A 15,249-nucleotide genomic window follows, 5' to 3' on the forward strand; every position below is an offset into this window, starting at 1 on the left:
TATTGTAAAGTAATTAACCTCCAATTAAAATAAATAAATTTATATTAAAAAAAGAGAAAATCACTGTTTCTTAGAATACATCTCATTGTCCAACTTTGGAGTTTTAAATATATGTGCAAATAATATTTGCTAAAAGTAAGACCCCCATCACATAACCTACTTTATGAGGAACTGTGCCAAGAAGGGAGTCTCCTGAATTGAAATGAGATTAAGTCACCTGATGAAAATTGATCTTAGTGTTTCCCAGGGAAGTGGGAACGGGGTAAAGAGAAGCGTGTTGAAGTCTTTTGTGAAAATGGGATCCCCCACATTAGTAACCGTGGGCATCTCATGTGCTTCTAGATGGAGCAAGAATTGAAAACAGAGGATATGAGTCTAGGTAACAGAGCAAACTTAGACCTACTAGGTTTAGTAATAATAGACTGGAGATTCAGGTCAGTTCAGTTGCTCAGTGGTGTCTGACTCTTTGCAACCCCATGGATTGCAGCACACCAGGCTTCCCTGTCCTTCACCATCTCCTGGAGCTTGCTCAAACCCATGTCCATTGAGTCAGTGATGCCAGTCATCTTGTCCTCTGTCATCTCCTTCTCCTCCTGCCTCCAATCTTTCCCAGCATCAAGATCTTTTCCGATAAGTTGGCTCTTCTCATCAGCTGGCCAAAGTATTGAGCTTCTGCTTCAGAATCAGTCCTTCCAATGAATATTCAGGACTGATTTCCTTTAGGATGGATTGGTTTGATCTCCTTGCAGTCCAAGGGACTTTCAAGAGTCTTCTCCAACACCACCATTCAAAAGCATCAATTCTTTGGCACTCAGCCTTTTTTATAGTCCAACTCTCATATCCATACATGACTACTGGAATAACCATAGCCTTGACTATACAGACTGGAGATTAAGGAGGATTTAGGGAAAGACTAGAGATCTCTTCAAGAAAATTAGAGATACCAAGGGAACATTTCATGCAAAGATGGGCTCAATAAAGGACAGAAATGGTAGGGACCTAACAGAAGCAGAAGATATTAAGAAGAGATGGCAAGAATACACAGAAGAAATGTACAAAAAATATCTTCACGACCCATATAATCACGATGGTGTGATCACTCACCTAGAGCCAGACGTCCTGGAATGTGAAGTCAAGTGGGCCTTAGAAAGCATCACTACGAACAAAGCTAGTGGAGGTGATGGAATTCCAGTTGAGCTATTTCAAATCCTGAAAGATGATGCTGTGAAAGTGCTGCACTCAACATGACAGCAAATTTGGAAAACTCAGCAGTGGCCACAGGACCGGAAAAGGTCAGTTTTCATTCCAATCCCAAAGAAAGGCAATGCCAAAGAATGCTCAAACTACCGCACAATTGCACTCATCTCACACGCCAGTAAAGTAATGCTCAGGGTTCTCCAAGCCAGGCTTCAGCAATATGTGAACCGTGAACTTTCTGATGTTCAAGCTGGTTTTAGAAAAGGCAGAGGATCCAGAGATCAAATTGCTAACATCCACTGGATCATGGAAAAAGCAAGAGAGTTCCAGAAAAACATCTATTTCTGCTTTATTGACTATGCCAAAGCCTTTGACTGTGTGGATCACAATCAACTGTGGAAAATTCTTCAAGAGATGGGAATACCAGACCACCTGATCTGCCTCTTGAGAAATGTGTATGCAGGTCAGGAAGCAACAGTTAGAACTGGACATGGAACAACAGACTGGTTCCAAATAGGAAAAGAAGTATGTCAAGGCTGTATATTGTCACCCTGTTTATTTAACTTATATGCAGAGTACATCATGAGAAATGCTGGACTGGAAGAAACACAAGCTGGAATCAAGATTGCTGGGAGAAATATCAATAACCTCAGATATGCAGATGACACCATCTTTATGGCAGAAAGTGAAGAGGAACTCAAAAGCCTCTTGATGAAAGTGAAAGTGGAGAGTGAAAAAGTTGGCTTAAAGCTCAACATTCAGAAAACGAAGATCATGGCATCTGGTCCCATCACTTCATGGGAAATAGATGGGGAAACAGTGAAAACAGTGTCAGACTTTATTTTTTGGGGCTCCAAAATCACTGCAGATGTGACTGCAGCCATGAAATTAAAAGACGCTTACTCCTTGGAAGGAAAGTTATGACCAACCTAGACAGCATATTCAAAAGCAGAGACATTACTTTGCCAACAAAGGTTCATCTAGTCAAGGCTATGGTTTTTCCTGTGGTCATGTATGGATGTGAGAGTTGGACTGTGAAGAAGGCTGAGCGCCAAATAATTGATGCTTTTGAACTGTGGTGTTGGAGAAGACTCTTGAGAGTCCCTTGGACTGCAAGGAGATCCAACCAGTCCATTCTGAAGGAGATCAGCCCTGGGCTTTCTTTGGAAGGAATGATGCTAAAGCTGAAACTCCGGTACATTGGCCACCTCATGCGAAGGGTTGACTCATTGGAGAAGACTCTGATGCTGGGAGGGATTGGGGGCAGGAGAAGAAGGGGACGACAGAGGATGAGAAGGCTGGATGGCATCACTGACTCGATGGACATGAGTCTGAGTGAACTCCGGGAGTTGGTGATGGACAGGGAGGCCTGGCGTGCTGCGATTCATGGGGTGGCAAAGAGTTGGACACTATTGAGTGACTGAACTGAACTGACTGCATCTCAGAAAAAGAATAAAAAGAAATTAGTGTGATAAGAGTTGAGAAAAGTCAACCTCTGATTTTCATTCATTCATTCACTCACTCACTGATGCACTGTGAGCTGGATATTGGCTCAGATGCTGTGCATACAAAGAAAAAGACTTAAAAGTAGCTTGTGTGAGGCAGTCACACAAGCGGAGAGGCCCCCACTCTAAGAGACCATCAGAGTCACATGAAAGGAGCAGTGGGCCCTGGCAAAAGATGAGCAGCTCCACCACGAGAGGTGAAGGGCTTCACAGTGTATCAGTGTCTATAACCCCACCTCTCCAAAAGGCCACACGTGATTGACTTTGAAGGATTATTTTCAAGGTAACCATGGTACCTCAGTAAAACTGCTTTTTAAAGAAGAGAATTATTTTCATCTTGTAATTTTCTGTCATGTATTTTTTTTTTCTTTTTGTTACTTTCAATTGCCTAAAAAGTAATAACAGTAGAAGGCTTTAGAACACTTCAAGGAGATTTTTCCCCCACTGGGATATGGACAAGAGGTGAGAGGAAAGTGCTGTCGAGTTAGAGTTATTGGCTTATGAAGAAAAGAGCCTCAGGGAAGGCTCCTGCCAGCAGATAAAGGAAGGAGGCAGGTGGGTTCCTGGAGGAGCACAGAAGGGCAGAGACAGGAAGAGATGGGCTCAAGCCTCTGGTTATTTCCTTGCATTCTTCTTCCCTCTAAGCCCCTGCTCTCCTCTTCTGAGATCCCTTTCCCATGCTTCTCAGGCACAGTTTTCCATTTCCCTAGAGACACTCAGAGAAGAAAGCTTCCAGATATGGAAACAGTATGCTTGGAAGTTGTTAGGTAATAGCCCACTGGGTGATATCCCTCCAAGCATCCATCTTTAGAAGGAAAGTGGTCAAAACGAAAACCTTCTAGACTGAAGCGACTGCCTATTCAGTGACAGAATGGCAAGCATCTGTGGGCCATGCCATGCCATGCTAAGTCACTTCAGTTGTGCCTGACTCTTTGTGTGACACCATAGACTGTAGCCCGCCAGGCTCCCCTGTCCATGGGATTCTCCAGGCAAGAATACTGGAGTGGGTGGCCATGTCCTCCTCCAGAATCTTCCTGACCCAGGGATCAAACCACTGTCTCATGTCTCCTGCACTGGCAGGCAGATTCTTTACCACAAGCACCACCTGGGAAGTCCAGGCATTGGAGGCAAATGCCAACTCCTGAGGTCTATGAATCACCCTATGTATGCAGTGATGTACTGCATCATGGGGCTGACTTGGCCAAAGAGCAGAGAAACCTCAAAACCAGGGAACTGATTACAGTCTATGGCAAGCATGCCTGTGTGAGAACAGAGATCCAGGTGGTTGGGGGAGGATGGTGGAGAGAAATGGAAGAGTGCTATTTTGGGGGAACTGTGGTTGTGGGAAGGTAAGTCTGGTTCCCAGGGGTGCATCTAAGTCAAGTGGGTCTTGATCCTCATTTCTTGGCAGAGTTCAACTGGCTGAGGCTGGTGAACTTTAAGGCACAAGTGAAATAATAGCCATATTTCTTTGAATGCAAGTTCTTATTCTTCATGGGATTAAATTTCTGTATTTGCTTCAATTTTTTTAAAAACAGTACCACTATAGAGTTCAGAATCTCATGGCATCTCTAACTTATTATACATTTTTCCTCATTTTTCTTTTAATATGAGCAATTAAAATATAGCAAATGAGGGGACAATCTCCTAAACATTTCAGTGACTCTGTAATAGCAGAAGCACATCATTGATCTACCACTATGAGGCTCATTCATGCCTACCAAGATAGAGAAGCCTCCCTTAAATACTCGGGTCCTCCCTTAAATACTTCGGTAAAATAATGCCATTTGGAGCAATATGCATGCAACTAAAGATTATCATACCAAGTAAAGTACGTCAGAAAGAGAAAGACAAATACAATATGATATCATTTATATGTGGAATCTAAAATATGGCACAAACGATCCTATCTATGAAACAGTAATGGACTGAGGGTCATAGAGAACAGACCAAGGGTCTGTTACCCTTGTGGTTACCAAGGGGAGGGGCTGGAGGAGGGATGGAGTGGGAGGGTGGGGTTAGCAGATGTAAGCTATTATATATGGAATGAATAAACAACAAGATCCTATTGTCTAGCATGGGGAAGTATATTCAGTATCCTATGATAAACCATAATTAAAAAGAATATAAAAAAGAAATATCTGTATATGTATAACTTAATCACTTTGCTGTTCCTCAGAAATGAATACAATATCGTAAATCAACTATAGTTCAATAAAAAATAAATACTTGCATATAGTTATGGGACAGGTAGTAGGAAATGACATCGGATTTCCATCCTGGATCTCATTTGGATAACTAGAAGTATACTATCAGAAGAGTTGGAATAGAACTTTCATTTTACTCTTGTTTCTATTCTTATATTCACTTGTAAATTATATTTCCAGGTAGTGGACTTCCTTATGAGAGGCACTCACAGTGTCTAAAATTTCAAAATCCATCAGATGGAAAACTTGTTTTTTAGTAGACCTATACTCATTGGCTCTGAGAATGCAGAAGTGTGTGAGACTGGGGTCTGTCTTTTAGATGGATGCATGTATGAATCTCTACAGTGAGATTTCTCTGTGTGGATGTGTTTCTAAATCTACTACAATGAGATTACTGAAAGGAGACACCAGGGACTTTCCCATCAGTAAGAAGATTAGGAACCAAATATTTCTTCTGAACATCAGTGTGAACTACTCTTTATCTTGGTATAATCCTTCTTAGCTTAGCATCCAACAATCTTCAAATGATTCAGCTACATTATCAGAGCTATTTAGAGAACATTTACAGCTTGGCTTTTTGAAATGCTCTTCCTGATATTCCCCCAAAAAGTGACAAATCTATTAGTTTAAGCTCCATCTATTTCACAACATCCCCCACCCTTATTGTTAATTTGGCCCCATTTCTGAATTTTCAGAGTTGGCCCAAATTATTTTTTAGCTTCGATTCCTTATGAATCCTCTAGCAATACCCCATGAGGTAGCAGGAAATTACCTCTTTCTGTTTACATTTTCCCCCGTTACACTTATAAAAAATAAGCCTCCTGAAGGCTTTAGCAACAGGTCTGAAAGCTGCCATGGTCTTGTTACAGAAATTCCATGGCTTGGTTCCACTCTGCTGCCTGTCATGTGGAACCACTGCTTCCTTTCCCAGCCCTGCCTCTTGACTACCACAGTGATGAGTCCAGAGCAGGACATCAGTTCTGAAGGTTGCACAGACTAAGATAAATGGAATTTATGAGGCTGGGCTGCTTGCTCATTTCAACTTGAGAGTTTCTCAAAATATAAACACAGAGACAATAATGCCTACTGGTCAACCTGAGCACCAACTATCCTATCAGCATGCTAGGTTGCAGAGTGACAGCTGGTGACTTTTGTGAGTGGCATAATGACAGCCTGGCTGGAACATCTCCAGTGCTGGGCTTAACTACTCCCAAGCCTTGGCTAGACAATGAGAATAAGCAATATCTTCTGAGAGTCTTAAAAGGGATTGCTGAAAGGTCAAGCTAGTGATTTTCCTTTTTAATATTCAAAACGAGGAGTGAAATTGGAAGTGTTGATCCTATATCTAGCCTAGGGGCTATCAGCAAAAGCCCTTTTGAAATTTTGATCTGATAATGGGATTCAGGGGAGGTTTTACATTTTCCAGGGCTGCCACATGTGCCTGGGAAAAGAAATCGAAGCTGAATCCCTAAGTCCCCACTCTGCCACTATTGTGCTGATCGTCACTGGACAAGTGACAATCTCTCTGTGCTTCGGGTCCTTCACCAGTAAAATGAGAAGTTTGGAAGAACGACCTTTAAGATCTCAGACAGCTCTGAAATTCTCTGAGTCTGTGAGGGGAAGTTTAAGATAATGAGGCTGGGTTTCAGTTGTGGTGCGTGAAAAGGCATCATTTTGTTTTACGTGGTACATTATGGACCAGTCCGTTTAATGCAAGTCACAGCTATTTTTACTAGACTAGTCAAGGAAGGAAGCCTGTTCAACGTCTCTGTTTGCTCTGGGGTCTTGTTATGACACCTCAGAAGTGCTGTCTTAGACGATTTGCAAAGGAGAGAGTTAAAAACATCCTCCACAACACGCTTCATTAAATCGCTCCACAGACCTGCCACCACGTGACGCTTCCAAGTGTCCGTAGCTTCTAGGAAGTGTAGGATGAATTAAACAAAGGTCAGCACATAAAATACAAGTGTCCCCAGTTTCCTGTGGTGCCATTTTACGCTCTAAGTCTTTTCCAAAGCATTTAAAATTTATGTTACACACATAGAAACTCTATTGAGATAAGTATCTGAACAAGAAAAAAGCAGCAGTTGGTTCCTCCAGAATATTCTTTGGAATAAAGACCAAGAAGGATAAGAGGAAGGGGAGACGGAACACGCAGAGAGTCACAGACATTTCAGAGGGAGCTTACGGATCGAAGGCTGCCAGCAGGAAGTTTAACAGGAGGCTGATGGACTGCTCCACCTGGATTTGGTGTGTGGTTGGCATCCTTTTGTTGAGCTGGTAAAAGATGGTGGAGAGCACAGCCTCCAGTCGGGCCACGTTGAGCTCCATGTTTGGGTCCACGTTGTTCAGAGCGTTTTCTCTCAATGCTTCTATGACGTTCCAAATGTCCACCAGGTGCACTAAAGACAATGAAAGCAGAGTGGACGTATCAGCCCAGAGTGCATGGAAAGGCAAATTCATTATTTCACATGTGCCATTTGTCCTGTTTTGCCAAGGTGCCTCGCAGGCTTTGGTACATGTTCCACTGTTGTGGGGGTTGACAGTAGCAGAGAAAGGTACATAACGCAGGATCTCAAAGAGCTGATGTGCAACGTATAACAGCAAACCAATGATTTCATGAACATCACAGTAGATAATTATTTCTGAACATCACAGTATTCTTCTTAATAATCTGTTATTCTTCATAATAGATCTATGAAATACTTACAATGTGAAGAATCTGAGGATCAAGAAAGTTAACTGACAAACACAAATGTCCAAGGGAAGTCACCTGGCATTTGTATCCAGGTCTACCTGGCTTTTTAAAACATTGAGATAGACTTGCTATATAACACTGAGTAAGTTTCAAGCGCTGATTTGATAATTTTTATATTGATTTGACACACTGGCAACCTACTCCAGTACTCTTGCCTGGAAAATCCCATGGGCAGAGGAGCCTGGTAGGCTACAGTCCATGGGGTTGCAAAGAGTTGGATACGACTGAGCGACTTCACTTCACTATACCACAAGATGATTGCCACCATACCGTTAGCTAACACACTGGGACCCATGATTATCATTTCTTTTTTTGTGGCAAGAACTTTTAAGACCCAGTTTCTTAGCAACTTTGAAGTATATAGTACTTGTGATTAAAATTAACAAGGCTATCTGGCTTAAAACACTTTCCCACTTGTACACCCTGACCCCTTACAAAGAAAAGAGAAAACCAACACTTATATTTGAGTGTTGAAAGGCTATCAAAAGTGCATTTGAGCATTTAAAATATTTTCATTTCTTTACATATTTTCAGTCATCTAAGGTTTGAAATAAGAAAAAAGGAAAAGTTAAGGTAGGCAGGAAGACAGGCAGGGGAAAAAGGAAAAGTTACCTCTTCAATGAAGCAGTAGAACTAAGACACAGATCACTTAAAGGTCAAAAATAGTTTCTTGGTGCCATTGATAGCAAGCTCATGTAACTCAATTCATGGTTACTTTTGCTAGGATAGTCAAGAAATCCATTTCTATGTCTTCCCTGTTCACCCCAAAGTCTTGTTATGATGGTCCCAGAAACCATCACCACAGTTAAGAGAAATGGACACGTGTATCACCGCCCCCCCATGCCCCGAGGTCTCCTTATGCAGATTCTCATCCATCCTACCACTTCATCCTGGGAAACCAAAGATCTGTTTTCTATCATGATTTTCTAGAATACTATATGGCTGGAATCGTACAATATGTACTTTTTTTGTCTGTATCCTTTTAGTGTAACGATCTTGAGAATTATCTATGTTGTTGCATGACAATAGTTTCTTCTTTTTTTATTGCTGCATGGTATCCTATTAAATAGCTATACCACAAGTTGGTTATCAATGTCCCTGGTAGTAGACATTTGTCTACTGCTGGTAGACATTTGGGTGGTTCCAGTTATTGGTTATTATGAATAAAATTGCTATGAACAATCATGTACAAAACTTTGTATAGACATACACTTCCATTTCTCTGGTAAATATGTAGAAACGAAAGTGACTAGCTTGTATGGGAGGTGTATGTTTCATTATGAAACTTCCAAAGTGTTTCTTAAACTAGTTGTACTGTTTTACACTCCCATCAGGAGTGTGAGAATTCTAGATTCTCCACATCTTCATCAAGTTTAAGGTTCATGTTTCATTACACTTTGGTGTTTGAAAAATATGTTGTCTTTCTCAATGAAGTATTGGGTTGACCAAAAAGTTTGTTTGGTTTTTGCAATAAGATCTTATGGAAAAACCCAAATGAACTTTTCTGGCCAGCCCAATAAACACTTATGTTTTCATTCCTGAGAACTGTACATGCCACATATGCTTTTCCACCAACAACTTTCAAGTTTTAGTCTCTTATCTCTTTGTTCACTTCTGACACTGTATTTGAAAAACAAAACTAACATCTATCAAGCTCCTGGACTTGAAGTTGAAATAAACACTTGACTTGGAGTCCAAAGACATAGGTCCAAATCTGGCTATTCTCCTACGAGTGCATACACTTTAAGCCTTGACTCAGAGCCTCACTTTCCTCATCTGTAAAGTGGGGGCTGTTGTTTAGTTGCTAAGTCATGTCTGACTCTTTTTCAACCCCATGGACTGTAGCCCACCAGTCTCCTCTGTCCATGGGATTTCCTAGGCAAGAATACTGGAGTGAGTTGCCATTTCCTTCTCCACGCGATCTTCCTGACATAGGGATAGAACCCACATCTCCTGCCTTGGCAGGCAAATTCTTTTCCAGTGAGCCACCACAGAAGCCCAAAGTGGAGATGGTGTTCATTAAATGGAAAAAATGCTTGAAATCAAAAGTGGTAGTACCTGGTACATAGAGACAACACATTCTACATGAACAAATGAATAATATGAGTCATGGCAAAAGAAAAAGAAAATCTTTTTGGCCAATCTCTGGTTTGGAACAGAGGAACACAAATCACTTTCCAACTGAATTCCTTAAATATTTCTTAGATTTGGGTAAATTCAGATTTACGTGATTCCAAATTTGCAACCTTCTTTATCTATCACACAACAAGGACATCATTTGTATTTCTTAATGTTATGGATCCAATTTTTCAATTTAGCAAGCAAGGTACTCCTAGGGAGATGGCATTATAAGTTGAACTTATTTAATAATTAAATTTCTTAAGGGAAATAGATGGGATTCCTATAATTGTTCCCTATACATTTGATCTACAAACCCTCTGACTCTAGTCCTTGGGGATATCTGGTACAGGATACAAAGAGAGCCATGATGATGAGATCTGGCCCATTGTCCTGGCTCTTGTGTGTGCCCAGGTAACCATAAGGAGGGGGCTACTGAGCCATTCTGATCCGGATCCTGGCTATGGATCACAAGAAACAGGCATTGGAGAAGAGGAATGTGGACTCTGAACTTGAGCATAGGAAGGAGATGGCTACAAGGCAAGAAAGAGAAATGGCAGCTGGTGGAGGGATAGTCTACATACCGAGGTCTCTCCTGGGGAGGCTCTGTTGGGGCAGAAGAAGGCTCTAGGATTCCCAGAAGTGGAAGAACACAGATGCATGCAAGTGACCAACAGACCAAAGGGAGGTTCTTCAGGCAGTTGAGCCTTTGCTTGTCTAGCCTATCTTTTCTCTTCCAAACCCATTTCCTCTGGGGTTCCCTTCTCTAGTGAATGGCACTAACTCTTGCCCCTGCCAGAACCTGCATTTCATCCTTGGGTCCCATATTTTACATGCTCTCAGTGACCAAGTCCTATGAATCTATCTCATCAATGTCACTTTAATGCCTCTGTTTTCATGGACCCTTATCCCCATCACGCAACTCCATCATCCACTCCTGTGACCACTAGCTCTCACTGGTTAAGTCAGTTCTTTTGTCTTTCTTCTTTCTCCATCCCAACCCTTGCTATACACTGGAGTCAGAGTGATATTGCTGAACAGCAAATCTGACATGGCACTTGTATGATGCTGGAAGTCCTTTAGTAAACTTCCCATTAATTTGAAATCTAAACTCTTCAACATGTCTTGCCAAGTTGTTTCTGATCTGGCCTCATTTACTTCTCATCTATGTTTCATCCACCATAACTCAGTGTCAATATCACTTCTTCAAGGATGTCTTTCTGGATCCCTGCCTCCAGGTTTTGTACTCACCATACATGCCGCTTTAGAGCCCTGTTCTTTCCCATCACAGTATTTAGTGGACTCTATGTACAGATAGGAGAAGGCAATGGCACCCCACTCCAGTACTCTTGCCTGGAAAATTCCACGGATGGAGGAGCCTGGTGGGCTGCAGTCCATGGGGTCGCTAAGAGTTGGACACGACTGAGCGACTTGACTTTCACTTTTCACTTTCATGCATTGGAGAAGGAAATGGCAACCCACTCCACTATTCTTGCCTGGAGAATCCCAGGGACAGCAGAGCCTGGTGGGCTGCTGTTTATGGGGTCGCACAGAGTCAGACATGACTGAAGTGGCTTAGCAGTATGTACAGATAAGTTGGTCATCTGTTTCCCTCTCTGCATTGTACATGCCACAGAAAAAGACTGCCTGTCGTGATAACCATTCATATCCCAAGCACTGTCACAGGGCCTCATACATCATAGGAGCTTAATGAATATCTATTGGCTGAGTGAATGACAAGGAAATGACAATAGAGAAACAGGCTATGGACGCATTTGATTGCTAAAGATGCGATAGGTGTAATCATGAAATATCAACATGAAGAATCATACAAGCATTGGATTGAATCTTAGGTACGCATGCCTGCTCAGTCACTTCAGTCGTATCCGACTCCTTGTGACTCTATGAACTGTAGCCCACCAGGCTCCTCTGTCCATGGGATTCTTCAGGCAAGAATAGTGGAGTGGGTTGCCATGCCCTCCTCCAGGGGATCTTCCTGGCCCAGGGATCACATTTCCTGTGGCTCCTGCATTGCAAGTGGATTCTTTACCCCTGAGCCACTGGGGAAGCCCCAATCTTAGGTATGCTGCTGCTGCTGCTAAGTCGCTTCAGTTGTGTCTGACTCTGTGCGACCCCAAAGACAGCAGCCCATCAGGCTCCCCCATCCCTGGGATTCTTCGGGCAAGAACACTGGAGTGGGTTGCCATTTCCTTCTCCAATGCATGAAAGTAAAAAGTGAAAGTGAAGTCGTGTCTGACTCTTAGCGACCCCATGGATTGCAGCCCACCAGGCTCCTCCATCCATGGGATTTTCCAGGCAAGAGTTCTGGAGTGGGGTGCCATTGCCTTCTCCAATCTTAGGTATAGCATCAGTCAAATTACTTGACTTCTTTGAGTCTTATCTTAGAAAAGTCGGGCTGATAATAGTACTTCCCCTCCAATGATTACTATGAAGGTAAAATGGGATGATGCCTGAAAATACTTGGAATAGGGAATATAACATAGGAAATAACAGCATCCTATAATTATAGAGAAAACATTTAGAAATCATGTGAAAGTTATTAAAAATAAATATGTTCCACATAGAAACTTATATCACCATATGTAAAATAGATAAAAAAAATTCCAATGGGAATTTGCTGTATGGCTCAGGAAACCCAAACAGGGGCTCTGTATCAGCCTAGAGGGGTGGGATGGGGAGGGACAAGGGAGGGAGTTTCAAAAGGGAGGGGATCTACGCATACCTATGGCTGATTCATGTTGAGGTTTGACAGAAAACAACAAAATTCTGTAAAGCAATTATCTTTCAATAAAAAAAATGCTTCATATTTGTATTTTTCACACATTTAAGATCACTGAATAAGGAAAAATAAAATGCTAATTCTGAATGTGAGGCTAGTTACATGTGACTGAAAGAAAGCTAGTTTTCATAATGATGTGCCCAGCACTGTGGCAGGTCTTGGGGACTCGATGGCAAGCTATAAAGATGCGGTTCCTGCCTCAGGGGCTAACAGTCTGGTGGGGATACAGACCTGCCTCATGACGGCACAGATAATCAGAAATCATGACTTACTGTGACAGACAGGGTGCCAGGCACAAACTAGATTACTATATGGTCATCAAGAGGCAACCGGAACAAGATAAGGTGGAGAAGCACTATGGCTGCAATAATGATTCTGGTCTGGATGCTGAGACATGGGTTTTAAACAGCACAGTGACATGATCAGTAATGCAGCTTAAAAATATCATTTCTGACAATGAGGAAAGAAGGGAATGAAGATGGACAGGCATGCATGTGGAAGTCGCTAGAACCTACTGTTTTATCCAAGTAAGGCACTCTGGTATTTTTGCACAGGGGGTGGCAGTCCACAGAAAGACTGTAATCATGCATGTTACCTGTACTTATTTTCTAGGAGTGGCAGAGTGGAAAGGATACGGATTTTGCCATCACAAATACTGAGGTTTTACTCCTGGCTCCCCTAACAACTGTAAAACTGTGAGCAAGTTATTTCACCTCAATACATTTTATTGGGCTTCACATAGGTGGTGCTAGTGGTAAAGAACCCACCTGCCAATGTAGGAGATGCAAGAGATGTGGGTTCGATCCCTGGATTGGGAAGATCCCCTGGAGGAGGGCATAGCAACTCACTCCAGTATTCTTGCCTGGAGAATCCCATGGACAGAGGAGACTAGCAGGCTACAGTTCTTAGGGTAGCAAAGAGTCAGACACAACTGAAGCGATTTAGCATGCACGCATACATTTTATTATTCCTTTTTTAGAAATGAGGAAACTAATACCACTCAGAGGGAGTTGTGGTGAGGATAAAAGAGAAAAGGTATACAAAGGGCTGACCACAGGGCTTGACACATAATAGATACTTAACAAATGATAACTATTAGCGTTAAACAACTTCTGATCTGCAGCTGTAATATCCTATTATTAATTTAGAAAATTTCCTATGAATCCAAACCTAAGTTTTAGCCCAGTACTCCAAATTCAGTAAACTAATTAACAGATAATTTTTGGCATACATTATGTAGGTGATGGCTTCCCTCGTGGCTCAGCAGAAAAGAATCTGCCTATGATGCAGGAGACATGGGTTTGATCTCTGGGTCAGAAAGATGCCCTGGAGAAGGAAATGGCAACCCACTCCAGTATTCTCGCCTGGAGAATTCCATGGACAGAGGAGCCTAGGGACCTATAGTCCATGAGGTTGCAAGAGTCAGACACGACTTAGCACCACCATGTAGGTGACATAAAAGAAGCACAAACCACACAGCTCATCCACAAAAGCAGGCAGCTTTTCAGTTTGGTTGTCATATATTCTGAGTTAGTGGAGTTTGAATTGATTTCACTATAATTAGAGACCTTGTGAGGTCTCTTTCATACATAAAGGCCTTCTTCATACAGGTTTTTTGGAAACTTTTTTATTGGTAACTACTTTAAGAGGTTTGGATCACAGTGCAGAGTGGTATAGGTCCCTGGGCAGTTGGCTGGGTTTCTGTCAGACATTTATACCAGCTATCTATTATACCTTGAGCAAGTCACTTAATGTCCTTAAGCTTCAGTTTCCTTATCTGTAAAATGTGGGTCATTGTGGAAAACAAATAAGATAACCCATGTAAAGCACTTCACATAGTGCTTAGTGCATAATAAGCATTCAATATCTGTTAATTATTATTGAAAAAAGATAAGTATCACAAGCCTTTTGCTTAATTAAATAAGAACATTAAGAAATGTGCTAAGTTGACAGTCATTAGGAAATTAGTAAGAGGCTCTGTTTCAAAGGTCTTCTTGTGCTCCTGCTCAGCCGCTCAGTCATGTTTGACTCTCTTTGACTCCATGGACTATAGCCCTCCAGGCTCCTCTGTCCATGGGATTTCCCAGGCAAGAATACTGGAGTCGGTTGCCATGCCCTCCTCCAGGGGATCTTCCCGACCCAGGGATCAAACCTGTGTCTCCAGCACCTCCTGCATTGGCAGGCAGATTCTTTGCCACTGAGCCACCTGGGAAGCCCCTTTAAAGGTCTGCTGCTGCTAAGTTGCTTCAGTCGTGTCCGACTCTGTGCGACCCCATAGACGGCCTCCTACCAGACCCCTCTGTCCCTGGGATTCTCCAGGCAAGAACACTGGAGTGGGTTGCCATTTCCTTCTCCAATGCATGAAAGTGAAAAGTGAAAGTGAAGTCGCTCAGTCGTGTCCAACTATTAGCGACCCCATGGACTGCAGCCTACCAGGCTCCTCCGTCCATGGGATTTTCCAGGCAAGAGTGCTGGAGTGGGGTGCCATTGCCTTCTCCATTAAAGGTCTGCAGTTGTATAAATATGCTACTTACGGTTGAGCTATCAAATCATTTTAGAAAATGAGGGATTTATTTAAGTCATGCAGTGATGGCTGTACGACACTAGATGGCACTGTGCACACTTTATTAAATACCCATCAAGCTTCAACTGTCCATCGCAGAG

At 42.3% G+C, this 15,249-nt stretch overlaps 1 protein-coding gene across 17 annotated transcripts in view; it reads right to left on the reverse strand.

Moving 5' to 3' along the window:
• DTNA (dystrobrevin alpha) overlaps window positions 1-15,249 on the reverse strand; it is a 317,537-nt gene that overhangs the window by 110,152 nt on the left and 192,136 nt on the right. For all 17 annotated transcript variants that reach the window (XM_055559506.1, XM_055559513.1, XM_055559505.1 and 14 more), the window contains one exon: window positions 7,098-7,311. In XM_055559506.1, coding sequence (XP_055415481.1) covers window positions 7,098-7,311 — 214 coding nt within the window. The remainder of the gene's footprint in view (window positions 1-7,097; window positions 7,312-15,249) is intronic.

The sequence above is a fragment of the Bubalus kerabau genome, chromosome 21, assembly GCF_029407905.1.
Source record: "Bubalus kerabau isolate K-KA32 ecotype Philippines breed swamp buffalo chromosome 21, PCC_UOA_SB_1v2, whole genome shotgun sequence".
Taxonomy (NCBI): Eukaryota; Metazoa; Chordata; class Mammalia; order Artiodactyla; family Bovidae; genus Bubalus; species Bubalus kerabau.